The sequence below is a fragment of the Staurois parvus genome, unplaced genomic scaffold (assembly GCF_062004578.1).
Source record: "Staurois parvus isolate SC_StPar_1 unplaced genomic scaffold, SC_StPar_1.0 ptg000450l, whole genome shotgun sequence".
Classification (NCBI taxonomy): domain Eukaryota; kingdom Metazoa; phylum Chordata; class Amphibia; order Anura; family Ranidae; genus Staurois; species Staurois parvus.
The window spans coordinates 124332-152073 of record NW_028318246.1 but is presented as its reverse complement, the minus strand read 5'-3'; the positions used below and the strand labels follow the sequence as shown (position 1 = coordinate 152073).

The window sequence follows — 27742 nt, the reverse complement described above, 5'->3', positions numbered from 1 at the left end:
TCATGATCCTAAGCATACCACCTCATCAGTGAAGCATGGTGGTGGTAGTGTCATGACGTGGGTATGTATGGCTGCCAATGGAACTGGTTCTCTCTTATTTATTGATGATGTGACTGCTGACAAAAGCAGCAGGATAAATTCTGAAGTGTTTCTGGCAATATTATCTGCTCATATTCAGCCAAATGCTTCAGAACTCATTGGACGCCGCTTCACAGTGCAGATGGACAATGACCCAAAGCATACTGCAAAAGCAACCAAAGAGTTTTTTAAGGGAAAGAAGTGGAATGTTATGCAATGGCCAAGTCAATCATCCGATTGAGCATGCATTTCACTTGCTGAAGACAAAACTGAAGGGAAAATGCCCCAAGAACAAGCAGGAACTGAAAACAGTTGCAGTAGAGGCCTGGCAGAGCATCACCAGGGATGAAACCCAGCGTCTGGTGATGTCTATGCGTTCCAGACTTCAGGCTGTAATTGACTGCAAAGGATTTGCAACCAAGTATTAAAAAGTGAAAGTTTGATTTATGATTATTATTCTGTTCCAATACTTTTGGTCCCTTAACAAGTGGGAGGCACATATGCAAACTGTTGTAATTCCTACACCGTTCACCTGATTTGGATGTAAATACCCTCAAATTAAAGCTGACAGTCTGCAGTTAAAGCACATCTTGTTCGTTTCATTTCAAATCCATTGTGGTGGTGTATAGAGCCAAAAATTTTAGAATTGTGTCGATGTCCCAATATTTATGGTCCTGACTGTAGGTTCCTTCCAGACCAACAAGATTGACGTTATGGAGTGGCCAGCCCAATCCCCGGATCTTAATCCAATAGAAAACTTGTGGGGTGACATCAAAAATGCAGTTTCTGAGGCAAAACCAAGAAATAGAGAAGAACTATGGAATGTAGTCCAATCATCCTGGGCTGGAATACCTGTTCACAGGTGCCAGAAGTTGGTTGACTCCATGCAACACAGATGTACAGCAGTTCTCAGAAACAGTGCTTATACAACTAAATATTAATTAATGATTCAAAGGAAAGCAAAATCTTCAAACATTTTTCAGTTTATATAGTGAATGTTTGAGTTTGTAAAGAAGAATACAAACACTGCTATTTTTTTGAACAGTCTAATATTCACTTTTCTTCAATTTTTTTAGAGGAACAACACAAATTTTGATATATTTTTCTTCATGTTTTGATTTGGAATAGAATGTGTAGTGTTCCCAATGCATTTGTGTGTATGGAAATAAAAGCTATTAGAAGGATTTTGAGCTTTATTCACTTTTTTCAACACACTGCTATTATTTTGAACACAACTGTACATGTGAAATAGATTTGGTCTAATGCTGGGGTTTTTAAACTTTTTAAAGAAATTTTAGAGGGGCCAAATTGTGCCCAGTGGTAATAAACAATGCCCAATTGTCAATATTAGAGGGAGAAATAGTTGTTGTGAGTGGATGGAATTCTGCCCCATCATCAGTGTCAGTGAAAAGAATAGTGCCCCATTTTTGTTGTCAGTGGAAGGAATTATTCCCCAACGTTGGTGTCAGTGGAAGGAACAGTTCCCTATTCTTGGTGTCAATGGCAGGAATAATGCCTCAAGGGCCGGATAAAGGCAAGCAAAGGGCCTCAGTTTGGAGACCACCGGTCTAATGTAAGTATTCTTAGTAGTTGTTAAGGCTGGGTTCACATCTATGTGGGTGCGGTACTCTGTGCGCTTTAGCCATTACCGTAGGTTCACACTACTGCAGACCGTGTGGCTCATGTTTGCTCGGGCATGGCAGCCCATTCATAAAAAATGGTGCTTGCACCTTTTTAAAAACGGAGCTGCAGAGTGTGGTTTTGCTGCGGTTCCTGCACCTGCAAATTTGCTGCGGGCTCAGATGCGTGGGGGTGCCATTCAGAATGAATGGCAGCCATGTGTGTCTCGTTAGAGCAGTGCAGTTTTGCTGTGGGTGATTGCGGGTGTGGGAACAGCTGCAATTCCTGCACCCGCAACCAGAGTGCAGCCAAGTGTGAAACTGCAGCGGCTACAGGGAAACAGCAAAAAATATGCTCTTAGATAGGATAGCAAGAAGAATGACCTGGGTATTTTATTGTGGGAATTAATTGGGGGGGGGGGTTTGAATATATTTTTGGTTTCAGAATTTGATCTTCTGGAATGTCCCATATTTCTTTTAAACTGTATACATACAGGCAATGTATTTGTACCAAAGGTGTGAACTGCACTATAAGCTACTTATTCTGTCTTCAACAGGAGAAAAACCATATAAATGTCAGGTCTGCAATCAAGCTTTTCGTATTAAAAAGACGCTAACAAAACACATGGTCATACATTCAGATGCCCGTCCATTCAACTGCCAGTTTTGCAGTGCAACTTTTAAACGCAAGGACAAGCTCAAGTACCACATAGACCATGTTCATAGTTTAAAGACCGAGGAAGATGGTACAAATGAAGAAAGCAAGTTCTACCCAGCTGCTTCACAGAGCTCAGAGACTGATGTCTGTGTGCCTCTTACCCTGGTACCTGTGGAGATTGCAGAAAGTGAAGGTGAATTAGAGACCCATACTGGCTCTTCTGTATTACCACAGGATGCACAATACCAGCGTCCTTCTGACTTAACTTTCCTAGAAAAGTACACTCTTACACCACAGCCAGCAACCCTTTTACATCCAGTCAGACCTGAGCAGATAATCGAGACTCGAGAACACTCCTACTTGGGGACACTGCTTGGCCTGGAGTCACAGCCTTCTGTGCAGGCTGTTTCCAGCAGTGACCACCAGTGAAAATGACACTTTGCAGACTTTAATCTGTGGAGGTTGCTGCTTGGAAGGGTTATGGGCAGGCACCACCCTTAGCATTCATTTGACTGTTTCTGTAGACTACTTTCTCCATTCCCCACCACCCACATAACTCAATGTGCTGTGTTACATTAGATCTACCTAATTAATGATATAATAAGTGCAAAAAAGTGGAAGAAATTAAAATTGTGTTAGTAGGGGCAGTCAGTAAGGCTCTGTCATTTGTCTACTGTATGATCTGTATAGAAAAACACCTTCCTCTTGTGTATAAATCTGCCTGTAGTGTTTTTAAATGGTGATTTTTCTTCTTTTGAGTGATTGTTAAATGAACCTTCCATGGTATACATGTAAGAGTTGCCACTGTGGATTTGTTTTATAAGGTGCAAGATGCTGGGCTGTATTCTGTTTACTACCATAATTTCTAGCTCAGTTGCTGATCCAGTGGAGTTGGTTTACTAAAGAAACAGAGGCTGTTCCTTTAGCAAAGTGAATGTAAGTGAACATAGTGAACCAGTAGTCACTTTGAATACCCAAACACGTGCGATGGAAATGAAAGAAAAAAATTGATTTTTGCTGGCAAATGTGTGGTTGATTGAAGAGAACTCCGCTTCAATCTTTGTATTTAGCAAAATGTATGGTTCACTGAGTTAAATTAACAGTTTCTATACCTTTAGTATATCAACCCGAGTGTGCATATCATGTGCCAATGCTTCATTAGCTGCATGATTGTTCCAAGACAGGAACTCACTAGATCGTGAAAGAAGGCTAAAATGTCAGCCGGTGCGTTTGTCACAATAACACATTTTGCCATGAAGACCCCTGTATTTCATCTTGACAAATAACCTTAAAAGCATTTCTGGGTATCCTTGAATGTACAGCAATAATTAGGTAAGTGTTAATTAAAGAGAATGCCTTTCTTGCTTTAAAGATTTTAAATTAAACCTTGTTTTATTATAGATTTTTTTGTTGTACAAAAAAAGGATACATTTTAAGCAAACTAAAACTTGAATCCAAAGAACATACCCATAGAAAGAGTTTGATGATTATGTCTACTCATTTTTGAGGTTTTTTAAGGTGTCCAGGTTTTAAACAAAAACGTAATTACTTCATTAAACAGTAAAATCATGTAAGCAAAATATTCAAATATATATTGTTTGAATTACTTGCATGATCAATTCCGTGAAATCAGACCTTTGTTTGTGTCTAAACCTATAAAAAGATTATAAATGAATTTGGCAAAATCCTGTGCACTAAATTGCCTTTTTTTTCACATACTTTGAGATGAGTAGTACAGGGATTAATGTCCATTGGGATATTGTGCTAATCAATGATCCTAGCTCCAAATAAAGAACTCATGTTTATTCTTTACTTAGTTATGTCCTTCTCGTTGTTTATCCTGCTCTAGGGCCTGGTTCCCACAGGCATAATCTTGTAAAAACTAGTCTCAAATGCATAAGCAAACCATTACTGAATACGACCTTAGAGTGGACTTGGAACACCATTCAAAGCCAGGAATTCCATTCCCATGATCCACAGATGAAGGAATGCATGCTGGCAATATGCCCATCCAGAGTGATGTGTGCTGTAAATTGAGAAAATGCTGCTGCCCCAGCCAGCCACCATAACCTGTATATGAGGAATGAATCGATTTAACCTGATGAAGCCACGTGACCCTGTGGCGTAACGCGTAGAGGAGGGGCTCTGATGTATCGACGCCACTGCGGATTAACGGCGAGTACAGACAGAGGGCTTTTGGCATACACTATAGCGTTTTTGTCAATTTTAATGTGTTAGTGCGCTTTTTGAATAATAAAAGCACTTTATAGTAAAAAGATAAGGCACTATGTATACACATTGTTTTGCATGACATCTTAATACACGGAGAGGTGGAGGCAGTACACAGACCCCTGCAGGACGAGGAGAGGTTTACCCAATCCACCCACTGAGGCACAGTGTGGCCAGAAAGGAGTGTGGGAGACCCCCAGTGGGAGAAAGGTGGCAGTACAGTACATCCACCAAATCCTGGAGATAACTGTTTACATGGCAAATACCATCTAATCCTATTAGGACAAAAAGCATTATTAGCCTTACCTAACAGTTTGGCTATATGTGAGGTGAGCGCATACTTTATTTCTCAGCACAGCAAGTGTTTTACGACACAATTATTGGCACAGCAAGATTGGAAGCACAGAGTGGACTTTTTTGTTATCTCATATAATTAATTTAATTGATTCAATTTATATTAATTTCTGCACATTTTTAGCACTATTTAAAGCACCTTTTTGCACTATTGATATTAGTGTGGCTATTTTTTTTAATATATAACATTGATCTTTTTATCTTTTACAGCTTTTGGAATTAATGATTTTTATTTATTTACTTACTGTATCACTATATGAATTAATTTTACATAGAATCACAAATTCACTGTGGAGCACGACACACAGACACACATATATATATATTATTTTTATTTTTTTTTACTGTATGTGAGGAATGGCTTCAGCCTACGTCTCCACCAAAAGACCACTGATGTGTTTTGCCCCACCCACTGGGGCCTCCTACCTCCATTTCCACACTGCTGCATGGTTGTTTGTTTGCCCCTCTTTATTTTAAGGGAATTATGCCTTTTGGAGCCGGATCTCCCTTTCCTGCTTGAGCCCATCCTTCCAATTTGGTGGCGTTCTGAGAACAATACAGTCCATGGAGGTTATGCTCCTCCTTAAGCAGGGCCTCCACCTATATTGGTACTTGTTCCTTTGCAGATTAGACTAAAAATAAAGAGAAATGTAGAATTTCAGAGTTGTCATCAGAGAAAAAGCTGAAGTCTGATCTTCCGACTGGAATTAATGTTCCTGTAACTGTCTAAGATGGAAATTGCCCTCCTTAAGTGACCTTTCTTTTAACGTTCTGTTAAATAATCTGATAAAGGGGTTAACCCTCTTGTACTCTATCCAAAACACCAACAAAAAAGAAATTTGATACAGTACACTTAAATAATATATATCCCTTGATATTTTCCACATTTTGTTATGTTGCAACCCAGAAGTGGCACATAATTGTGAAGTGGATGGAAGATGATAAATGGTTTTCAAAATTTTTTACAAATAAATATCTGAAAAGTGTGGCTTGTATTTGTATTCAGCCCCCTTTACTCTGGGGCTGAATACATTACTTAACAAAGAAAACCCGTTCCCATTTCATGCTGTCAGCAATGGCACCACATGGAAGAGAAATGCCACAAGGTCTGAGAAAGAAAATAATTTCTTTACACAAGAAAGGTGAAGGCTACAAGAAGATCAGCAAAGCTCTCCTTATCAGTCAGAATACTGTAGCAAAAGTGATACAAAAATTTAACAAAGCTGGAACTGCAACCATCTCACAGAGAAGCCTAACCCGTCCACGGAAGTTACTTATTTTAAGTTAAAGGCTGCAACATCGGGTAGAGTTTTGTGGAAAAAAAGGCACAGAACCCTCTACACAAGAGGGGGATGTAGCTCAGTGGTAGAGCGCACGCTTTGCATGTGTGAGGCCCCGGGTTCAATCCCCGGCATCTCCAACCAATCCTTCACGATGAGGCAGAATGGTCCCCTGGGCGAAGCCCCCACCCGGCTCCCCAAATGAGCTCTTTGCGCAATACAGACTTAATGGTAAATGGAAGGCCGTTTCCCTTTTATACAGTAAATATGCAAAGCCCAATGGAGGAACATTTTTCAATCTGGAGACTCTGGGAGCCTCTTAACCGACACACACAAATCATGATAAACAGGCTTACTTCTGTCTCCCAAAGGTTACAGGTGCTCCACAGCTAATTTTTCAGAGGACGGTGAAAGGTGTGTGAAGGAGCCCTCAAAATAGCACTCTCTTGAAACTCAGTAATCTAAGCAGTAATTGGTCGATTCCATACTTCATTTTCCAGTCACTCCCTGATCGTCATGACTCATGACATACTGAAATCAATGCCATAGCAGTCTGCACTTCCACATATTGGCTGCTTTTGTACATGTACTACTACTATGATAAATTCCCCCGTAGACTGTGTAAACTGACTATTGCGGAAGGACAAGCATCCCTTGGCCAAGCTCGTATAAATATCCGGGTGGCACTTATGATACTCCAAGGGAAGCAGCCGCAACTCAGATGCTGCTACACAGGTACATGACTAAAAAACATTTTGCCACAACAACCCTTACATACACATTTCTGGGCTCACCCTCCTAAGCCATTAGCATGTAGGAGTGGAGAAGACAGACTGGGGTTGTTAACTTTGACCTTTGTCTCATTTTGCACTTTTGCATCACACCAAGCATAACGCCACTACAGAGCATGGGGGATGTAGCTCAGTGGTAGAGCGCACGCTTCGCATGTGTGAGGTCCCGGGTTCAACCCCCGGCATCTCCACTCTTTATCTCAAACAGAGTTAAGTCACCCTCCAGCACATGCTGCTTTGCCTAATGATCAGCGCAATGGACTTTGACCCTGATGAGAACTTGTCTGGATTGGTAAAAAATGGTGGAATTAATAGGAAACAAGCCGCAAGGAAGAATTCCCTAGAAAGCATTCTGACCGCTCTGTTTCGACTTGTTGTTAACGTTGGCGCCTTGCTGTTCCCATGAAAAGTGCATGCAAACCATGTGTTTTGTAGCTATTTGTCCAACAGCTACCTCACAGTGGAAATGGGCAACAAAACTTCTCCATGCACTGTCAAATGCAAAAATCTACATTTTAACCATCTGAATCTCCATTGTGTCTGCGTCTCTTTATGGTCTGTTGGAAAGGGAATTTGTGTTTCTCTTTTTCCTTTTGCAAAAACAGCCAGTCTTCATTGTTTCCATGAGTTTCTGGTAGCCAGCTGACAAACACAAATAGGAATAAGCCGGGTTTCTTCTGTCTCTCCAAAGTCCAAGTTCCTCCTGAAAAGAAAAGAAAAAACCAAGCTGTGGTTGGAATTGGGAAGTGAAGGAACCCAAACTACTGCTTTGGAATGCTAGTGGGAGGGCCTGGTGCCGAGATCAAGGGTGCCGCACTATGTACTGTTTTGTGAGGAAAAAAAGGCACACAGTCTAGGTTAGCAAGGGGGATGTAGCTCAGTGGTAGAGCGCACGCTTTGCATGTGTGAGGCCCCGGGTTCAATCCCCGGCTTCTCCAGCCTTTGCTTTAAACGGCCTTGTCGGCACATGGTGAGATGGTTGTGACCAGGTGCAAAACCCTCCTGAGTGCTTCTCTGGACGGGGCAAAATTAGTGGCAGCAATCAAGACTTTTCTCGGAAGCATACTAACCACATATTTCGACTTGCGGTTGACATTGGCTGTCTACTGTACATGTGAAGCTTATAGGATGACTCCACTTTCATGGGAAGCAAATAAGAAAATATAGCATATACAATTGCAACACACGCCGTATTAAAAAGGGACCTTTCCATTTCAAACTGCAGCACTGTCATTTTCTGTACAATTCAATGCAATAAGGCAACCTAAAGGAGTTGCGTACAAAGTTGGTATAGGGAACGCCCTCAGAGATGTCATTTACTGCTTGTGTGATTGGCTCACTGATTTTCCCAGATGTCTGCACTAAGATACAAGTCAGATTCTAGTCATCCTCTGCAACAAAAATGTCAGCTCACCTGAGATTCTCCTCAAGGGTTAATCACATCTAAGGGAACGCAGGCCATGACACTCTCCCCATTATAGCCCCGCAAGTGCTTCATCTGATCTGAAGAAAAAAAAAAAAAAAAATCACTCCCGTTCAGGAATCAGTCCTGCACAAGACATGATCTAACAAAGAGCAATTTCTTCAGAGCAGAAACAGGTAGGACTCTGCAACAAAGTTTGTTCAAATCCTTGCAATGTACACTGATCGCCAAAGGGAATTGTTTTTTTCTCAACAAAAGAGGAGTTATTCTTTTAAAGGCACGGTAAACCTTCCTCCCTGCAAAAATGATGCACTGATCATGTAGTTTGATAGTGTCATTTGTTGAACTGTACGCACAGTCTATAGTAGAGTAAATCTTCACATTCCTGTTTCAGCAGATTCTGTTTGTGCTGAATCATTAGGCATTCGGCATGGCTTTGCACAGGTTAATGCATGACCCCTCTCTGTAGTGTGGAAACTGACACTTCCTGTGAAGAAACCACATTTCGCATAATCTCTGGCTCTCTCAGACTAGTGCTCATGCAGGTGAGAGCCACACAGTAATTAGATGTGACACAGGTACAGGGAGAACTCACTCGTGCAGCCGGGAGACGATGTGTCGTCAGCTAACTGACAAACACAAATCAGAAGAAACTGGGTTTCTTTTGGCTCTTGAAGGCCGATAGTCCTTCCTGGAAAAAAAAGGAAGCTCTGTTTGGTTTTGGGAAGTGATGGAGGCCCTGAGAACTGCTAGTGGAACACAGATGTGAGGGACTGCTGCAAAGTTAAAGGTTGCAACATCGGGTAGAGTTTTGTGGAAAAAATAAAGGCACAGAATACTCTACACAAGAGGGGGATGTAGCTCAGTGGTAGAGCGCACGCTTTGCATGTGTGAGGCCCCGGGTTCAATCCCCGGCATCTCCAACCAATCCTTCACGATGAGGCAGAATGGTCCCCTGGGCGAAGCCCCCACCCGGCTCCCCAAATGAGCTCTTTGCGCAATACAGACTTAATGGTAAATGGAAGGCCGTTTCCCTTTTATACAGTAAATATGCAAAGCCCAATGGAGGAACATTTTTCAATCTGGAGACTCTGGGAGCCTCTTAACCGACACACACAAATCATGATAAACAGGCTTACTTCTGTCTCCCAAAGGTTACAGGTGCTCCACAGCTAATTTTTCAGAGGACGGTGAAAGGTGTGTGAAGGAGCCCTCAAAATAGCACTCTCTTGAAACTCAGTAATCTAAGCAGTAATTGGTCGATTCCATACTTCATTTTCCAGTCACTCCCTGATCGTCATGACTCATGACATACTGAAATCAATGCCATAGCAGTCTGCACTTCCACATATTGGCTGCTTTTGTACATGTACTACTACTATGATAAATTCCCCCGTAGACTGTGTAAACTGACTATTGCGGAAGGACAAGCATCCCTTGGCCAAGCTCGTATAAATATCCGGGTGGCACTTATGATACTCCAAGGGAAGCAGCCGCAACTCAGATGCTGCTACACAGGTACATGACTAAAAAACATTTTGCCACAACAACCCTTACATACACATTTCTGGGCTCACCCTCCTAAGCCATTAGCATGTAGGAGTGGAGAAGACAGACTGGGGTTGTTAACTTTGACCTTTGTCTCATTTTGCACTTTTGCATCACACCAAGCATAGCGCCACTACAGAGCATGGGGGATGTAGCTCAGTGGTAGAGCGCACGCTTCGCATGTGTGAGGTCCCGGGTTCAACCCCCGGCACTCTTTATCTCAAACAGAGTTAAGTCACCCTCCAGCACATGCTGCTTTGCCTAATGATCAGCGCAATGGACTTTGACCCTGATGAGAACTTGTCTGGATTGGTAAAAAATGGTGGCATTAATAGGAAACAAGCCGCAAGGAAGAATTCCCTAGAAAGCATTCTGACCGCTCTATTTCGACTTGTTGTTAACGTTGGCGCCTTGCTGTTCCCATGAAAAGTGCATGCAAACCATGTGTTTTGTAGCTATTTGTCCAACAGCTACCTCACAGTGGAAATGGGCAACCAAACTTCTCCCTGCACTGTCAAATGCAAAAATCTACATTTTAACCATCTGAATCTCCATTGTGTCTGCGTCTCTTTATGGTCTGTTGGAAAGGGAATTTGTGTTTCTCTTTTTCCTTTTGCAAAAACAGCCAGTCTTCATTGTTTCCATGAGTTTCTGGTAGCCAGCTGACAAACACAAATAGGAATAAGCCGGGTTTCTTCTGTCTCTCCAAAGTCCAAGTTCCTCCTGAAAAGAAAAAAAAAACCAAGCTGTGGTTGGAATTGGGAAGTGAAGGAACCCAAACTACTGCTTTGGAATGCTAGTGGGAGGGCCTGGTGCCAAGATCAAGGGTGCCGCACTATGTACTGTTTTGTGAGGAAAAAAAGGCACACAGTCTAGGTTAGCAAGGGGGATGTAGCTCAGTGGTAGAGCGCACGCTTTGCATGTGTGAGGCCCCGGGTTCAATCCCCGGCATCTCCAGTCTTTGCTTTAAACGGCCTTGTCGGCACATGGTGAGATGGTTGTGACCAGGTGCAAAACCCTGCTGAGTGCTTCTCTGGACGGGGCAAAATTAGTGGCAGCAATCAAGATTTTTCTTGGAAGCATACTAACCACATATTTCGACTTGCGGTTGACATTGGCTGTCTACTGTACATGTGAAGCTTATAGGATGACTCCACTTTCATGGGAAGCAAATAAGAAAATATAGCATATACAATTGCAACACACGCCGTATTAAAAAGGGACCTTTCCATTTCAAACTGCAGCACTGTCATTTTCTGTACAATTCAATGCAATAAGGCAACCTGAAGGAGTTGCGTACAAAGTTGGTATAGGGAACGCCCTCAGAGATGTCATTTACTGCTTGTGTGATTGGCTCACTGATTTTCCCAGATGTCTGCACTAAGATACAAGTCAGATTCTAGTCATCCTCTGCAACAAAAATGTCAGCTCACCTGAGATTCTCCTCAAGGGTTAATCACATCTAAGGGAACGCAGGCCATGACACTCTCCCCATTATAGCCCCGCAAGTGCTTCATCTGATCTGAAGAAAAAAAAAAAAAAAAATCACTCCCGTTCAGGAATCAGTCCTGCACAAGACATGATCTAACAAAGAGCAATTTCTTCAGAGCAGAAACAGGTAGGACTCTGCAACAAAGTTTGTTCAAATCCTTGCAATGTACACTGATCGCCAAAAGGAATTGTTTTTTTCTCAACAAAAGAGGAGTTATTCTTTTAAAGGCACGGTAAACCTTCCTCCCTGCAAAAATGATGCACTGATCATGTAGTTTGATAGTGTCATTTGTTGAACTAACGCACAGTCTATAGTAGAGTAAATCTTCACATTCCTGTTTCAGCAGATTCTGTTTGTGCTGAAACATGATGTATTCGGCATGGCTTTGCACGGGTTAATGCATGACCCCTCTCTGTAGTGTGGAAACTGACACTTCCTGTGAAGAAACCACATTTCGCATAATCTCTGGCTCTCTCAGACTAGTGCTCATGCAGGTGAGAGCCACACAGTAATTAGATGTGACACAGGTACAGAGAGAACTCACTCGTGCAGCCGGGAGACGATGTGTCGTCAGCTAACTGACAAACACAAATCAAAAGAAACTGGGTTTCTTTTGGCTCTTGAAGGCCGATAGTCCTTCCTGGAAAAAAAAAGGAAGCTCTGTTTGGTTTTGGGAGGTGATGGAGGCCCTGAGAACTGCTAGTGGAACACAGATGTGAGGGACTGCTGCAAAGTTAAAGGTTGCAACATCGGGTAGAGTTTTGTGGAAAAAATAAAGGCACAGAACCCTCTACACAAGAGGGGGATGTAGCTCAGAGGTAGAGCGCACGCTTTGCATGTGTGAGGCCCCGGGTTCAATCCCCGGCATCTCCAACCAATCCTTCACGATGAGGCAGAATGGTCTCCTGGGCGAAGCCCCCACCCGGCTCCCCAAATGAGCTCCTTGCACAATACAGACTTAATGGTAAATGGAAGGCCGTTTCCCTTTTATACAGTAAATATGCAAAGCCCAATGGAGGAACATTTTTCAATCTGGAGACTCTGGGAGCCTCTTAACCGACACACACAAATCATGATAAACAGGCTTACTTCTGTCTCCCAAAGGTTACAGGTGCTCCACAGCTAATTTTTCAGAGGACGGTGAAAGGTGTGTGAAGGAGCCCTCAAAATAGCACTCTCTTGAAACTCAGTAATCTAAGCAGTAATTGGTCGATTCCATACTTCATTTTCCAGTCACTCCCTGATCGTCATGACTCATGACATACTGAAATCAATGCCATAGCAGTCTGCACTTCCACATATTGGCTGCTTTTGTACATGTACTACTACTATGATAAATTCCCCCGTAGACTGTGTAAACTGACTATTGCGGAAGGACAAGCATCCCTTGGCCAAGCTCGTATAAATATCCGGGTGGCACTTATGATACTCCAAGGGAAGCAGCCGCAACTCAGATGCTGCTACACAGGTACATGACTAAAAAACATTTTGCCACAACAACCCTTACATACACATTTCTGGGCTCACCCTCCTAAGCCATTAGCATGTAGGAGTGGAGAAGACAGACTGGGGTTGTTAACTTTGACCTTTGTCTCATTTTGCACTTTTGCATCACACCAAGCATAGCGCCGCTACAGAGCATGGGGGATGTAGCTCAGTGGTAGAGCGCACGCTTTGCATGTGTGAGGTCCCGGGTTCAACCCCCGGCATCTCCACTCTTTATCTCAAACAGAGCTAAGTCACCCTCCAGCACATGCTGCTTTGCCTAATGATCAGCGCAATGGACTTTGACCCTGATGAGAACTTGTCTGGATTGGTAAAAAATGGTGGCATTAATAGGAAACAAGCCGCAAGGAAGAATTCCCTAGAAAGCATTCTGACCGCTCTATTTCGACTTGTTGTTAACGTTGGCGCCTTGCTGTTCCCATGAAAAGTGCATGCAAACCATGTGTTTTGTAGCTATTTGTCCAACAGCTACCTCACAGGGGAAATGGGCAACAAAACTTCTCCCTGCACTGTCAAATGCAAAAATCTACATTTTAACCATCTGAATCTCCATTGTGTCTGCATCTCTTTATGGTCTGTTGGAAAGGGAATTTGTGTTTCTCTTTTTCCTTTTGCAAAAACAGCCAGTCTTCATTGTTTCCATGAGTTTCTGGTAGCCAGCTGACAAACACAAATAGGAATAAGCCGGGTTTCTTCTGTCTCTCCAAAGTCCAAGTTCCTCCTGAAAAGAAAAAAAAAACCAAGCTGTGGTTGGAATTGGGAAGTGAAGGAACCCAAACTACTGCTTTGGAATGCTAGTGGGAGGGCTTGGTGCCGAGATCAAGGGTGCCGCACTATGTACTGTTTTGTGAGGAAAAAAAGGCACACAGTCTAGGTTAGCAAGGGGGATGTAGCTCAGTGGTAGAGCGCACGCTTTGCATGTGTGAGGCCCCGGGTTCAATCCCCGGCATCTCCAGTCCTTGCTTTAAACGGCCTTGTCGGCACATGGTGAGATGGTTGTGACCAGGTGCAAAACCCTGCTGAGTGCTTCTCTGGACGGGGCAAAATTAGTGGCAGCAATCAAGATTTTTCTTGGAAGCATACTAACCACATATTTCGACTTGCGGTTGACATTGGCTGTCTACTGTACATGTGAAGCTTATAGGATGACTCCACTTTCATGGGAAGCAAATAAGAAAATATAGCATATACAATTGCAACACACGCCGTATTAAAAAGGGACCTTTCCATTTCAAACTGCAGCACTGTCATTTTCTGTACAATTCAATGCAATAAGGCAACCTGAAGGAGTTGCGTACAAAGTTGGTATAGGGAACGCCCTCAGAGATGTCATTTACTGCTTGTGTGATTGGCTCACTGATTTTCCCAGATGTCTGCACTAAGATACAAGTCAGATTCTAGTCATCCTCTGCAACAAAAATGTCAGCTCACCTGAGATTCTCCTCAAGGGTTAATCACATCTAAGGGAACGCAGGCCATGACACTCTCCCCATTATAGCCCCGCAAGTGCTTCATCTGATCTGAAGAAAAAAAAAAAAAAAATCACTACCGTTCAGGAATCAGTCCTGCACAAGACATGATCTAACAAAGAGCAATTTCTTCAGAGCAGAAACAGGTAGGACTCTGCAACAAAGTTTGTTCAAATCCTTGCAATGTACACTGATCGCCAAAGGGAATTGTTTTTTTCTCAACAAAAGAGGAGTTATTCTTTTAAAGGCACGGTAAACCTTCCTCCCTGCAAAAATGATGCACTGATCATGTAGTTTGATAGTGTCATTTGTTGAACTGTACGCACAGTCAATAGTAGAGTAAATCTTCACATTCCTGTTTCAGCAGATTCTGTTTGTGCTGAAACATGAGGCATTCGGCATGGCTTTGCACGGGTTAATGCATGACCCCTCTCTGTAGTGTGGAAACTGACACTTCCTGTGAAGAAACCACATTTCGCATAATCTCTGGCTCTCTCAGACTAGTGCTCATGCAGGTGAGAGCCACACAGTAATTAGATGTGACACAGGTACAGAGAGAACTCACTCGTGCAGCCGGGAGACGATGTGTCGTCAGCTAACTGACAAACACAAATCAGAAGAAACTGGGTTTCTTTTGGCTCTTGAAGGCCGATAGTCCTTCCTGGAAAAAAAAAGGAAGCTCTGTTTGGTTTTGGGAAGTGATGGAGGCCCTGAGAACTGCTAGTGGAACACAGATGTGAGGGACTGCTGCAAAGTTAAAGGTTGCAACATCGGGTAGAGTTTTGTGGAAAAAATAAAGGCACAGAACCCTCTACACAAGAGGGGGATGTAGCTCAGTGGTAGAGCGCGCACTTTGCATGTGTGAGGCCCCGGGTTCAATCCCCGGCATCTCCAACCAATCCTTCACGATGAGGCAGAATGGTCCCCTGGGCGAAGCCCCCACCCGGCTCCCCAAATGAGCTCTTTGTGCAATACAGACTTAATGGTAAACACAAGACTGGAAGGCCGTTTCCCTTTTATACAGTAAATATGCAAAGCCCAATGGAGGAACATTTTTCAATCTGGAGACTCTGGGAGCCTCTTAACCGACACACACAAATCATGATAAACAGGCTTACTTCTGTCTCCCAAAGGTTACAGGTGCTCCACAGCTAATTTTTCAGAGGACGGTGAAAGGTGTGTGAAGGAGCCCTCAAAATAGCACTCTCTTGAATCTCAGTAATCTAAGCAGTAATTGGTCGATTCCATACTTCATTTTCCAGTCACTCCCTGATCGTCATGACTCATGACATACTGAAATCAATGCCATAGCAGTCTGCACTTCCACATATTGGCTGCTTTTGTACATGTACTACTACTATGATAAATTCCCCCGTAGACTGTGTAAACTGACTATTGCGGAAGGACAAGCATCCCTTGGCCAAGCTCGTATAAATATCCGGGTGGCACTTATGATACTCCAAGGGAAGCAGCCGCAAATCAGATGCTGCTACACAGGTACATGACTAAAAAACATTTTGCCACAACAACCCTTACATACACATTTCTGGGCTAACCCTCCTAAGCCATTAGCATGTAGGAGTGGAGAAGACAGACTGGGGTTGTTAACTTTGACCTTTGTCTCATTTTGCACTTTTGCATCACACCAAGCATAGCGCCACTACAGAGCATGGGGGATGTAGCTCAGTGGTAGAGCACACGCTTCGCATGTTTGATGTCCCAGGTTCACCCCCCGGCATCTCCACTCTTTATCTCAAACAGAGCTAAGTCACCCTCCAGCACATGCTGCTTTGCCTAATGATCAGCGCAATGGACTTTGACCCTGAAGAGAACTTGTCTGGATTGGTAAAAAATGGTGGCATTAATAGGAAACAAGCCGCAAGGAAGAATTCAATAGAAAGCATTCTGACCACTCTATTTTGACTTGTTGTTAACGTTGGCGCCTTGCTGTTCCCATGAAAAGTGCATGCAAACCATGTGTTTTGTAGCTATTTGTCCAACAGCTACCTCACAGTGGAAATGGGCAACAAAACTTCTCCCTGCACTGTCAAATGCAAAAATCTACATTTTAACCATCTGAATCTCCATTGTGTCTGCGTCTCTTTATGGTCTGTTGGAAAGGGAATTTGTGTTTCTCTTTTTCCTTTTGCAAAAACAGCCAGTCTTCATTGTTTCCATGAGTTTCTGGTAGCCAGCTGACAAACACAAATAGGAATAAGCCAGGTTTCTTCTGTCTCTCCAAAGTCCAAGTTCCTCCTGAAAAGAAAAAAAAAACCAAGCTGTGGTTGGAATTGGGAAGTGAAGGAACCCAAACAACTGCTTTGGAATGCTAGTGGGAGGGCCTGGTGCCGAGATCAAGGGTGCCGCACTATGTACTGTTTTGTGAGGAAAAAAAGGCACACAGTCTAGGTTAGCAAGGGGGATGTAGCTCAGTGGTAGAGCGCACGCTTTGCATGTGTGAGGCCCCGGGTTCAATCCCCGGCATCTCCAGCCTTTGCTTTAAACGGCCTTGTCGGCACATGGTGAGATGGTTGTGACCAGGTGCAAAACCCTGCTGAGTGCTTCTCTGGACGGGGCAAAATTAGTGGCAGCAATCAAGATTTTTCTTGGAAGCATACTAACCACATATTTCGACTTGCGGTTGACATTGGCTGTCTACTGTACATGTGAAGCTTATAGGATGACTCCACTTTCATGGGAAGCAAATAAGAAAATATAGCATATACAATTGCAACACACGCCGTATTAAAAAGGGACCTTTCCATTTCAAACTGCAGCACTGTCATTTTCTGTACAATTCAATGCAATAAGGCAACCTGAAGGAGTTGCGTACAAAGTTGGTATAGGGAACGCCCTCAGAGATGTCATTTACTGCTTGTGTGATTGGCTCACTGATTTTCCCAGATGTCTGCACTAAGATACAAGTCAGATTCTAGTCATCCTCTGCAACAAAAATGTCAGCTCACCTGAGATTCTCCTCAAGGGTTAATCACATCTAAGGGAACGCAGGCCATGACACTCTCCCCATTATAGCCCCGCAAGTGCTTCATCTGATCTGAAGAAAAAAAAAAAAAAAAATCACTCCCGTTCAGGAATCAGTCCTGCACAAGACATGATCTAACAAAGAGCAATTTCTTCAGAGCAGAAACAGGTAGGACTCTGCAACAAAGTTTGTTCAAATCCTTGCAATGTACACTGATCGCCAAAGGGAATTGTTTTTTCTCAACAAAAGAGGAGTTATTCTTTTAAAGGCACGGTAAACCTTCCTTCCTGCAAAAATGATGCACTGATCATGTAGTTTGATAGTGTCATTTGTTGAACTGTACGCACAGTCTATAGTAGAGTAAATCTTCACATTCCTGTTTCAGCAGATTCTGTTTGTGCTGAAACATGAGGCATTCGGCATGGCTTTGCACGGGTTAATGCATGACCCCTCTCTGTAGTGTGGAAACTGACACTTCCTGTGAAGAAACCACATTTCGCATAATCTCTGGCTCTCTCAGACTAGTGCTCATGCAGGTGAGAGCCACACAGTAATTAGATGTGACACAGGTACAGAGAGAACTCACTCGTGCAGCCGGGAGACGATGTGTCGTCAGCTAACTGACAAACACAAATCAGAAGAAACTGGGTTTCTTTTGGCTCTTGAAGGCCGATAGTCCTTCCTGGAAAAAAAAAGGAAGCTCTGTTTGGTTTTGGGAGGTGATGGAGGCCCTGAGAACTGCTAGTGGAACACAGATGTGAGGGACTGCTGCAAAGTTAAAGGTTGCAACATCGGGTAGAGTTTTGTGGAAAAAATAAAGGCACAGAACCCTCTACACAAGAGGGGGATGTAGCTCAGTGGTAGAGCGCACGCTTTGCATGTGTGAGGCCCCGGGTTCAATCCCCGGCATCTCCAACCAATCCTTCACGATGAGGCAGAATGGTCCCCTGGGCGAAGCCCCCACCCGGCTCCCCAAATGAGCTCTTTGCGCAATACAGACTTAATGGTAAACACAAGACTGGAAGGCCGTTTCCCTTTTATACAGTAAATATGCAAAGCCCAATGGAGGAACATTTTTCAATCTGGAGACTCTGGGAGCCTCTTAACCGACACACACAAATCATGATAAACAGGCTTACTTCTGTCTCCCAAAGGTTACAGGTGCTCCACAGCTAATTTTTCAGAGGACGGTGAAAGGTGTGTGAAGGAGCCCTCAAAATAGCACTCTCTTGAAACTCAGTAATCTAAGCAGTAATTGGTCGATTCCATACTTCATTTTCCAGTCACTCCCTGATCGTCATGACTCATGACATACTGAAATCAATGCCATAGCAGTCTGCACTTCCACATATTGGCTGCTTTTGTACATGTACTACTACTATGATAAATTCCCCCGTAGACTGTGTAAACTGACTATTGTGGAAGGACAAGCATCCCTTGGCCAAGCTCGTATAAATATCCGGGTGGCACTTATGATACTCCAAGGGAAGCAGCCGCAACTCAGATGCTGCTACACAGGTACATGACTAAAAAACATTTTGCCACAACAACCCTTACATACACATTTCTGGGCTCACCCTCCTAAGCCATTAGCATGTAGGAGTGGAGAAGACAGACTGGGGTTGTTAACTTTGACCTTTGTCTCATTTTGCACTTTTGCATCACACCAAGCATAGCGCCACTACAGAGCATGGGGGATGTAGCTCAGTGGTAGAGCGCACGCTTCGCATGTGTGAGGTCCCGGGTTCAACCCCCGGCATCTCCACTCTTTATCTCAAACAGAGTTAAGTCACCCTCCAGCACATGCTGCTTTGCCTAATGATCAGCGCAATGGACTTTGACCCTGATGAGAACTTGTCTGGATTGGTAAAAAATGGTGGCATTAATAGGAAACAAGCCGCAAGGAAGAATTCCCTAGAAAGCATTCTGACCGCTCTATTTCGACTTGTTGTTAACGTTGGCGCCTTGCTGTTCCCATGAAAAGTGCATGCAAACCATGTGTTTTGTAGCTATTTGTCCAACAGCTACCTCACAGTGGAAATGGGCAACCAAACTACTCCCTGCACTGTCAAATGCAAAAATCTACATTTTAACCATCTGAATCTCCATTGTGTCTGCGTCTCTTTATGGTCTGTTGGAAAGGGAATTTGTGTTTCTCTTTTTCCTTTTGCAAAAACAGCCAGTCTTCATTGTTTCCATGAGTTTCTGGTAGCCAGCTGACAAACACAAATAGGAATAAGCCAGGTTTCTTCTGTCTCTCCAAAGTCCAAGTTCCTCCTGAAAAGAAAAAAAAAACCAAGCTGTGGTTGGAATTGGGAAGTGAAGGAACCCAAACTACTGCTTTGGAATGCTAGTGGGAGGGCCTGGTGCCAAGATCAAGGGTGCCGCACTATGTACTGTTTTGTGAGGAAAAAAAGGCACACAGTCTAGGTTAGCAAGGGGGATGTAGCTCAGTGGTAGAGCGCACTCTTCGCATGTGTGAGGTCCCGGGTTCAACCCCCGGCATCTCCACTCTTTATCTCAAACAGAGTTAAGTCACCCTCCAGCACATGCTGCTTTGCCTAATGATCAGCGCAATGGACTTTGACCCTGATGAGAACTTGTCTGGATTGGTAAAAAATGGTGGCATTAATAGGAAACAAGCCGCAAGGAAGAATTCCCTAGAAAGCATTCTGACCGCTCTATTTCGACTTGTTGTTAACGTTGGCGCCTTGCTGTTCCCATGAAAAGTGCATGCAAACCATGTGTTTTGTAGCTATTTGTCCAACAGCTACCTCACAGTGGAAATGGGCAACCAAACTACTCCCTGCACTGTCAAATGCAAAAATCTACATTTTAACCATCTGAATCTCCATTGTGTCTGCGTCTCTTTATGGTCTGTTGGAAAGGGAATTTGTGTTTCTCTTTTTCATTTTGCAAAAACAGCCAGTCTTCATTGTTTCCATGAGTTTCTGGTAGCCAGCTGACAAACACAAATAGGAATAAGCCGGGTTTCTTCTGTCTCTCCAAAGTCCAAGTTCCTCCTGAAAAGAAAAAAAAAACCAAGCTGTGGTTGGAATTGGGAAGTGAAGGAACCCAAACTACTGCTTTGGAATGCTAGTGGGAGGGCCTGGTGCCAAGATCAAGGGTGCCGCACTATGTACTGTTTTGTGAGGAAAAAAAGGCACACAGTCTAGGTTAGCAAGGGGAATGTAGCTCAGTGGTAGAGCGCACGCTTTGCATGTGTGAGGCCCCGGGTTCAATCCCCGGCATCTCCAGTCTTTGCTTTAAACGGCCTTGTCGGCACATGGTGAGATGGTTGTGACCAGGTGCAAAACCCTGCTGAGTGCTTCTCTAGACAGGGCAAAATTAGTGGCAGCAATCAAGATTTTTCTTGGAAGCATACTAACCACATATTTCGACTTGCGGTTGACATTGGCTGTCTACTGTACATGTGAAGCTTATAGGATGACTCCACTTTCATGGGAAGCAAATAAGAAAATATAGCATATACAATTGCAACACACGCCGTATTAAAAAGGGACCTTTCCATTTCAAACTGCAGCACTGTCATTTTCTGTACAATTCAATGCAATAAGGCAACCTGAAGGAGTTGCGTACAAAGTTGGTATAGGGAACGCCCTCAGAGATGTCATTTACTGCTTGTGTGATTGGCTCACTGATTTTCCCAGATGTCTGCACTAAGATACAAGTCAGATTCTAGTCATCCTCTGCAACAAAAATGTCAGCTCACCTGAGATTCTCCTCAAGGGTTAATCACATCTAAGGGAACGCAGGCCATGACACTCTCCCCATTATAGCCCCGCAAGTGCTTCATCTGATCTGAAGAAAAAAAAAAAAAAAATCACTCCCGTTCAGGAATCAGTCCTGCACAAGACATGATCTAACAAAGAGCAATTTCTTCAGAGCAGAAACAGGTAGGACTCTGCAACAAAGTTTTTTCAAATCCTTGCAATGTACACTGATCGCCAAAAGGAATTGTTTTTTTCTCAACAAACGAGGAGTTATTCTTTTAAAGGCACGGTAAACCTTCCTCCCTGCAAAAATGATGCACTGATCATGTAGTTTGATAGTGTCATTTGTTGAACTAACGCACAGTCTATAGTAGAGTAAATCTTCACATTCCTGTTTCAGCAGATTCTGTTTGTGCTGAAACATGATGTATTCGGCATGGCTTTGCACGGGTTAATGCATGACCCCTCTCTGTAGTGTGGAAACTGACACTTCCTGTGAAGAAACCACATTTCGCATAATCTCTGGCTCTCTCAGACTAGTGCTCATGCAGGTGAGAGCCACACAGTAATTAGATGTGACACAGGTACAGAGAGAACTCACTCGTGCAGCCGGGAGACGATGTGTCGTCAGCTAACTGACAAACACAAATCAGAAGAAACTGGGTTTCTTTTGGCTCTTGAAGGCCGATAGTCCTTCCTGGAAAAAAAAGGAAGCTCTGTTTGGTTTTGGGAGGTGATGGAGGCCCTGTGAACTGCTAGTGGAACACAGATGTGAGGGACTGCTGCAAAGTTAAAGGTTGCAACATCGGGTAGAGTTTTGTGGAAAAAATAAAGGCACAGAACCCTCTACACAAGAGGGGGATGTAGCTCAGTGGTAGAACGCACGCTTTGCATGTGTGAGGCCCCGGGTTCAATCCCCGGCATCTCCAACCAATCCTTCACGATGAGGCAGAATGGTCCCCTGGGCGAATCCCCCACCCGGCTCCCCAAATGAGCTCTTTGCACAATACAGACTTAATGGTAAATGGAAGGCCATTTCCCTTTTATACAGTAAATATGCAAAGCCCAATGGAGGAACATTTTTCAATCTGGAGACTCTGGGAGCCTCTTAACCGACACACACAAATCATGATAAACAGGCTTACTTCTGTCTCCCAAAGGTTACAGGTGCTCCACAGCTAATTTTTCAGAGGACGGTGAAAGGTGTGTGAAGGAGCCCTCAAAATAGCACTCTCTTGAAACTCAGTAATTAGAGATGAGCGAATCGAACCAGGCGAACCGGAATTCGAGTCGAATTTCAGGAAATATTCGATTCGCGGCGAAACCGAAATTTTGCCTACTTCGGGTGCGCGAATCGAACATTTCCCGATCAGCCGGCAAAAGTGTCCCTGCAGTGAGCTCCGCTATTTCTGACAGTTCTCTGACAGAAGGAACACATGTTTAGCGGTTGAAACATTGTATCTATTAGTTTACATTTAGGATACAGATGTTTCAACCACTGTTCATGTGAAGAAGCTGTGAGAGAACTGTCAGAAATAGAGGAACTCTGCACATACACTTTTTGCCGGCTTGGAATTATTCTTCTTTTCATCCTACTTCTTCTTCTTCTTCATCTTCATCCTCAGAAGAAGAGGATGAGGATGAGGATGAAGAAGAAGAAGAAGAAGTAGGATGAAAAGAAGAATAATTCCAAGCCGGCAAAAAGTGTATGTGCAGAGTTCCTCTATTTCTGACAGTTCTCTCACAGCTTCTTCACATGTACAGCGGTTGAAACATCTGTATCCTAAATGGAAACTAATAGATACAATTTGTATCTATTAGTTTCCATTTAGGATACAGATGTTTCAACCGCTGTACATGTGAAGAAGCTGTGAGAGAACTGTCAGAAATAGAGGAACTCTGCACATACACTTTTTGCCGGCTTGGAATTATTCTTCTTTTCATCCTACTTCTTCTTCTTCTTCTTCTTCATCCTCATCCTCATCTTCTGAGGATGAGGATGAGGATGAAGAAGAAGAAGAAGCAGTAGGATGAAAATAAGAATAATTCCAAGCCGGCAAAAAGTGTATGTGCAGAGTTCCTCTATTCTGCAGATACACTTAGAGGAGCTCTGCACATACACTTTTTGCCTGTTTGGAATTAATCTTATTTTCATCCTACTTCTTCTTCTTCTTCTTCTTCTTTATCCTCATCCTCAGAAGAAGAAGAAGAGGATGAAGAAGAAGAAGAAGAAGAAGAAGAAGTAGGATGAAAATAAGAATAATTGCAAGCCGGCAAAAAGTGTATGTGCAGAGTTCCTCTATTCTGCAGATACACTTAGAGGAGCTCTGCACATACACTTTTTGCCGGCTTGGAATTAATCTTATTTTCATCCTACTTCTTCTTCTTCTTCTTCTTCTTCATCCTCATCCTCATCCTCAGAAGAAGAAGAAGAGGATGAGGATGAGGATGAAGAAGAAGAAGAAGAAGAAGTAGGATGAAAATAAGAATAATTCCAAGCCGGCAAAAAGTGTATGTGCAGAGCTCCTCTAAGTGTATCTGCAGAGCTCCTCTAAGTGTATCTGCAGAATAGAGGAACTCTGCACATACACTTTTTGCCGGAAACCGCTGTATGGAGGGAATGTCCCAGAACTGTCAGAAATAGTCTATTTCTGACAGTTCTGGGACATTACCTCCATACAGCTGTTTCAACCGCTGTATGGAGGGAATGTCATAGAACTGTCAGAAATAGACTATTAATGACAGTTCTGGGACTGTCCTTCCATACAGCGGTTGAAACATTGTATGTATTTGTTTCCATAAATGGATCCATTTATGGAAACAAATACATACAATGTTTCAACCGCTGTATGGAAGGACAGTCCCAGAACTGTCATTAATAGTCTATTTCTGACAGTTCCATGACATTCCCTCCATACAGCGGTTGAAACAGCTGTATGGAGTGAATGTCCCAGAACTGTCAGAAATAGACTATTTCTGACAGTTCTGGGACAATCACTCCATACAGCTGTTTCAACCGCTGTATGGAGGGAATGTCATGGAACTGTCAGAAATAGACTATTAATGACAGTTCTGGGACTGTCCTTCCATACAGCGGTTGAAACATTGTATGTATTTGTTTCCATAAATGGATCCATTTATGGAAACAAATACATACAATGTTTCAACCGCTGTATGGAAGGACAGTCCCAGAACTGTCATAAATAGTCTATTTCTGACAGTTCTATGACATTCCCTCCATACAGCGGTTGAAACAGCTGTATGGAGTGAATGTCCCAGAACTGTCAGAAATAGACTATTTATGACAGTTCTGGGACATTCACTCCATACAGCGGTTGAAACATTGTATCTATTTTTTTCCATAAATGACATTCTGCAGATACACTTAGAGGAGCGCTGCAGATACACTTTTTGCCGGCTTGGAATTATTCTTATTTTCATCCTACTTCTTCTTTTTCTTCTTATGAGGATGAGGATGAAGAAGAAGAAGTAGGATGAAAATAAGATTAATTCCAAGCCGGCAAAAAGTGTATCTGCAGCGCTCCTCTAAGTGTATTTGCAGAATGTCATTTATGGAAAAAAATAGATACAATGTTTCAACCGCTCTATGGAAGGACAGTCCCAGAACTGTCATAAATAGTCTATTTCTGACAGTTCTGGGACATTCACTCCATACAGCTGTTTCAACCGCTGTATGGAGGGAATGTCATGGAACTGTCAGAAATAGACTATTAATGACAGTTCTGGGACTGTCCTTCCATACAGCGGTTGAAACATTGTATGTATTTGTTTCCATAAATGGATCCATTTATGGAAACAAATACATACAATGTTTCAACCGCTGTATGGAAGGACAGTCCCAGAACTGTCATTAATAGTCTATTTCTGACAGTTCCATGACATTCCCTCCAGACAGCGGTTGAAACAGCTGTATGGAGTGAATGTCCCAGAACTGTCAGAAATAGACTATTTATGACAGTTCTGGGACAATCACTCCATACAGCTGTTTCAACCGCTGTATGGAGGGAATGTCATGGAACTGTCAGAAATAGACTATTAATGACAGTTCTGGGACTGTCCTTCCATACAGCGGTTGAAACATTGTATGCATTTGTTTCCATAAATGGATCCATTTATGGAAACAAATACATACAATGTTTCAACCGCTGTATGGAAGGACAGTCCCAGAACTGTCAGAAATAGTCTATTTCTGACAGTTCTGGGACATTCACTCCATACAGCTGTTTCAACCGCTGTATGGAGGGAATGTCATAGAACTGTCAGAAATAGACTATTAATGACAGTTCTGGGACTGTCCTTCCATAGAGCGGTTGAAACATTGTATCTATTTGTTTCCATAAATGGATCCATTTATGGAAACAAATAGATACAATGTTTCAACCGCTGTATGGAAGGACAGTCCCAGAACTGTCATTAATAGTCTATTTCTGACAGTTCTATGACATTCCCTCCATACAGCGGTTGAAACAGCTGTATGGAGTGAATGTCCCAGAACTGTCAGAAATAGACTATTTATGACAGTTCTGGGACATTCACTCCATACAGCGGTTGAAACATTGTATCTATTTTTTTCCATAAATGACATTCTGCAGATACACTTAGAGGAGCGCTGCAGATACACTTTTTGCCGGCTTGGAATTATTCTTATTTTCATCCTACTTCTTCTTTTTCTTCTTATGAGGATGAGGATGAAGAAGAAGAAGTAGGATGAAAATAAGATTAATTCCAAGCCGGCAAAAAGTGTATCTGCAGCGCTCCTCTAAGTGTATTTGCAGAATGTCATTTATGGAAAAAAATAGATACAATGTTTCAACCGCTGTATGGAAGGACAGTCCCAGAACTGTCATAAATAGTCTATTTCTGACAGTTCTGGGACATTCACTCCATACAGCTGTTTCAACCGCTGTATGGAGGGAATGTCATAGAACTGTCAGAAATAGACTATTAATGACAGTTCTGGGACTGTCCTTCCATACAGCGGTTGAAACATTGTATCTATTTGTTTCCATAAATGGATCCATTTATGGAAACAAATACATACAATGTTTCAACCGCTGCATGGAAGGACAGTCCCAGAACTGTCATTAATAGTCTATTTCTGACAGTTCCATGACATTCCCTCCATACAGCGGTTGAAACAGCTGTATGGAGTGAATGTCCCAGAACTGTCAGAAATAGACAGAAACTGTCACAGAACTGTCCTTCTTCTCATCCTTCTCCTTCTTCTCATCCTTCTTCTCATCCTTCTTCTCATCCTTCTCCTTCTTCTCATCCTTCTCCTTCTTCTCATTCTTCTCCTTCTCCTTCTTCTCATCCTTCTCCTTCTCCTTCTTCTCATCCTTCTCCTTCTCCTTCTTCTCATCCTTCTCCTTCTCCTTCTTTTCATCCTTCTCCTTCTCCATCTTCTCATCCTTCTCCTTCTTCTCATCCTTCTCCTTCTCCTTCTTCTCATCCTTCTCCTTCTCCATCTTCTCATCCTTCTCCTTTTCCTTCTTCTCATCCTTCTCCTTCTGCTTCTCCTTCTCCTTCTTCTCATCCTTCTCCTTCTTCTCATCCTTCTCCTTCTCCTTCTTCTCATCCTTCTCCTTCTTCTCATCCTTCTCCTTCTTCTCATCCTTCTCCTTCTCCTCATCCTTCTCCTTCTCCTCATCCTTCTCCTTCTTCTCATCCTTCTCCTTCTCCTTCTTCTCATCCTTCTCCTTCTTCTCATCCTTCTCCTTCTCCATCTTCTCATCCTTCTCCTTCTCCTTCTTCTCATCCTTCTCCTTATTCTCATCCTTCTCCTTCTTCTCATCCTTCTCCTTCTTCTCATCCTTCTCCTTCTCCTCATCCTTCTCCTTCTCCTTCTTCTCATCCTTCTCCTTCTCCTTCTTCTCATCCTTCTCCTTCTCCTTCTTCTCATCCTTCTCCTTCTCCTTCTTCTCATCCTTCTCCTTCTTCTCATCCTTCTCCTTCTCCTTCTCTTTCCTCATCTCCAAGGGCATTTAAATTAAAGGTACAGTGTTCTGCACTAATTTAAAGTCTCTCTGAAGCCTAGAAACCCTTTTTATAAGTCATCTTCGTAGCGAAGAAATTCGCATCGAATCGAATTTCACACTGGAATTCGCCGAATCAGCCGAATCGAATTTTTGAGAAATTCGCTCATCTCTATCAGTAATCTAAGCAGTAATTGGTCGATTCCATACTTCATTTTCCAGTCACTCCCTGATCGTCATGACTCATGACATACTGAAATCAATGCCATAGCAGTCTGCACTTCCACATATTGGCTGCTTTTGTACATGTACTACTACTATGATAAATTCCCCCGTAGACTGTGTAAACTGACTATTGCGGAAGGACAAGCATCCCTTGGCCAAGCTCGTATAAATATCCGGGTGGCACTTATGATACTCCAAGGGAAGCAGCCGCAACTCAGATGCTGCTACACAGGTACATGACTAAAAAACATTTTGCCACAACAACCCTTACATACACATTTCTGGGCTCACCCTCCTAAGCCATTAGCATGTAGGAGTGGAGAAGACAGACTGGGGTTGTTAACTTTGACCTTTGTC

General features: G+C 43.0%; 1 protein-coding gene and 16 non-coding genes across 19 annotated transcripts in view; all 17 read left to right on the top strand.

Annotated features, from left to right (window-relative positions):
- Positions 1–4167, top strand: part of ZBTB41 (zinc finger and BTB domain containing 41) — a 60425-nt gene extending 56258 nt beyond the window's left edge. For all 3 annotated transcript variants that reach the window (XM_089688660.1, XM_089688661.1, XM_089688662.1), the window contains one exon: positions 2255–4167. In XM_089688660.1, the coding sequence (XP_089544786.1) occupies positions 2255–2784 (530 nt within the window). In that variant the 3' untranslated portion in view covers positions 2785–4167. The remainder of the gene's footprint in view (positions 1–2254) is intronic.
- A 2119-nt stretch (positions 4168–6286) lies between these two features.
- Positions 6287–6358, top strand: TRNAA-UGC (transfer RNA alanine (anticodon UGC)). The gene has a single exon. It is a non-coding gene; the product is annotated as a tRNA-Ala (tRNA).
- Positions 6359–7128: 770 nt separating this feature from the next.
- TRNAA-CGC (transfer RNA alanine (anticodon CGC)) lies at positions 7129–7200 on the top strand. Its single transcript has one exon. It is a non-coding gene; the product is annotated as a tRNA-Ala (tRNA).
- Positions 7201–7875: 675 nt separating this feature from the next.
- TRNAA-UGC (transfer RNA alanine (anticodon UGC)) lies at positions 7876–7947 on the top strand. Its single transcript has one exon. It is a non-coding gene; the product is annotated as a tRNA-Ala (tRNA).
- Positions 7948–9283: 1336 nt separating this feature from the next.
- TRNAA-UGC (transfer RNA alanine (anticodon UGC)) lies at positions 9284–9355 on the top strand. Its single transcript has one exon. It is a non-coding gene; the product is annotated as a tRNA-Ala (tRNA).
- A 770-nt stretch (positions 9356–10125) lies between these two features.
- On the top strand, positions 10126–10197 carry TRNAA-CGC (transfer RNA alanine (anticodon CGC)). Its single transcript has one exon. It is a non-coding gene; the product is annotated as a tRNA-Ala (tRNA).
- Positions 10198–10865: 668 nt separating this feature from the next.
- On the top strand, positions 10866–10937 carry TRNAA-UGC (transfer RNA alanine (anticodon UGC)). The gene has a single exon. It is a non-coding gene; the product is annotated as a tRNA-Ala (tRNA).
- Positions 10938–12273: 1336 nt separating this feature from the next.
- On the top strand, positions 12274–12345 carry TRNAA-UGC (transfer RNA alanine (anticodon UGC)). Its single transcript has one exon. It is a non-coding gene; the product is annotated as a tRNA-Ala (tRNA).
- A 770-nt stretch (positions 12346–13115) lies between these two features.
- Positions 13116–13187, top strand: TRNAA-UGC (transfer RNA alanine (anticodon UGC)). Its single transcript has one exon. It is a non-coding gene; the product is annotated as a tRNA-Ala (tRNA).
- A 674-nt stretch (positions 13188–13861) lies between these two features.
- On the top strand, positions 13862–13933 carry TRNAA-UGC (transfer RNA alanine (anticodon UGC)). Its single transcript has one exon. It is a non-coding gene; the product is annotated as a tRNA-Ala (tRNA).
- A 1336-nt stretch (positions 13934–15269) lies between these two features.
- On the top strand, positions 15270–15341 carry TRNAA-UGC (transfer RNA alanine (anticodon UGC)). The gene has a single exon. It is a non-coding gene; the product is annotated as a tRNA-Ala (tRNA).
- A 1524-nt stretch (positions 15342–16865) lies between these two features.
- On the top strand, positions 16866–16937 carry TRNAA-UGC (transfer RNA alanine (anticodon UGC)). The gene has a single exon. It is a non-coding gene; the product is annotated as a tRNA-Ala (tRNA).
- A 1336-nt stretch (positions 16938–18273) lies between these two features.
- On the top strand, positions 18274–18345 carry TRNAA-UGC (transfer RNA alanine (anticodon UGC)). The gene has a single exon. It is a non-coding gene; the product is annotated as a tRNA-Ala (tRNA).
- A 778-nt stretch (positions 18346–19123) lies between these two features.
- On the top strand, positions 19124–19195 carry TRNAA-CGC (transfer RNA alanine (anticodon CGC)). The gene has a single exon. It is a non-coding gene; the product is annotated as a tRNA-Ala (tRNA).
- Positions 19196–19869: 674 nt separating this feature from the next.
- Positions 19870–19941, top strand: TRNAA-CGC (transfer RNA alanine (anticodon CGC)). The gene has a single exon. It is a non-coding gene; the product is annotated as a tRNA-Ala (tRNA).
- A 674-nt stretch (positions 19942–20615) lies between these two features.
- TRNAA-UGC (transfer RNA alanine (anticodon UGC)) lies at positions 20616–20687 on the top strand. Its single transcript has one exon. It is a non-coding gene; the product is annotated as a tRNA-Ala (tRNA).
- A 1334-nt stretch (positions 20688–22021) lies between these two features.
- TRNAA-UGC (transfer RNA alanine (anticodon UGC)) lies at positions 22022–22093 on the top strand. Its single transcript has one exon. It is a non-coding gene; the product is annotated as a tRNA-Ala (tRNA).
- Positions 22094–27742: the final 5649 nt, after the last annotated feature.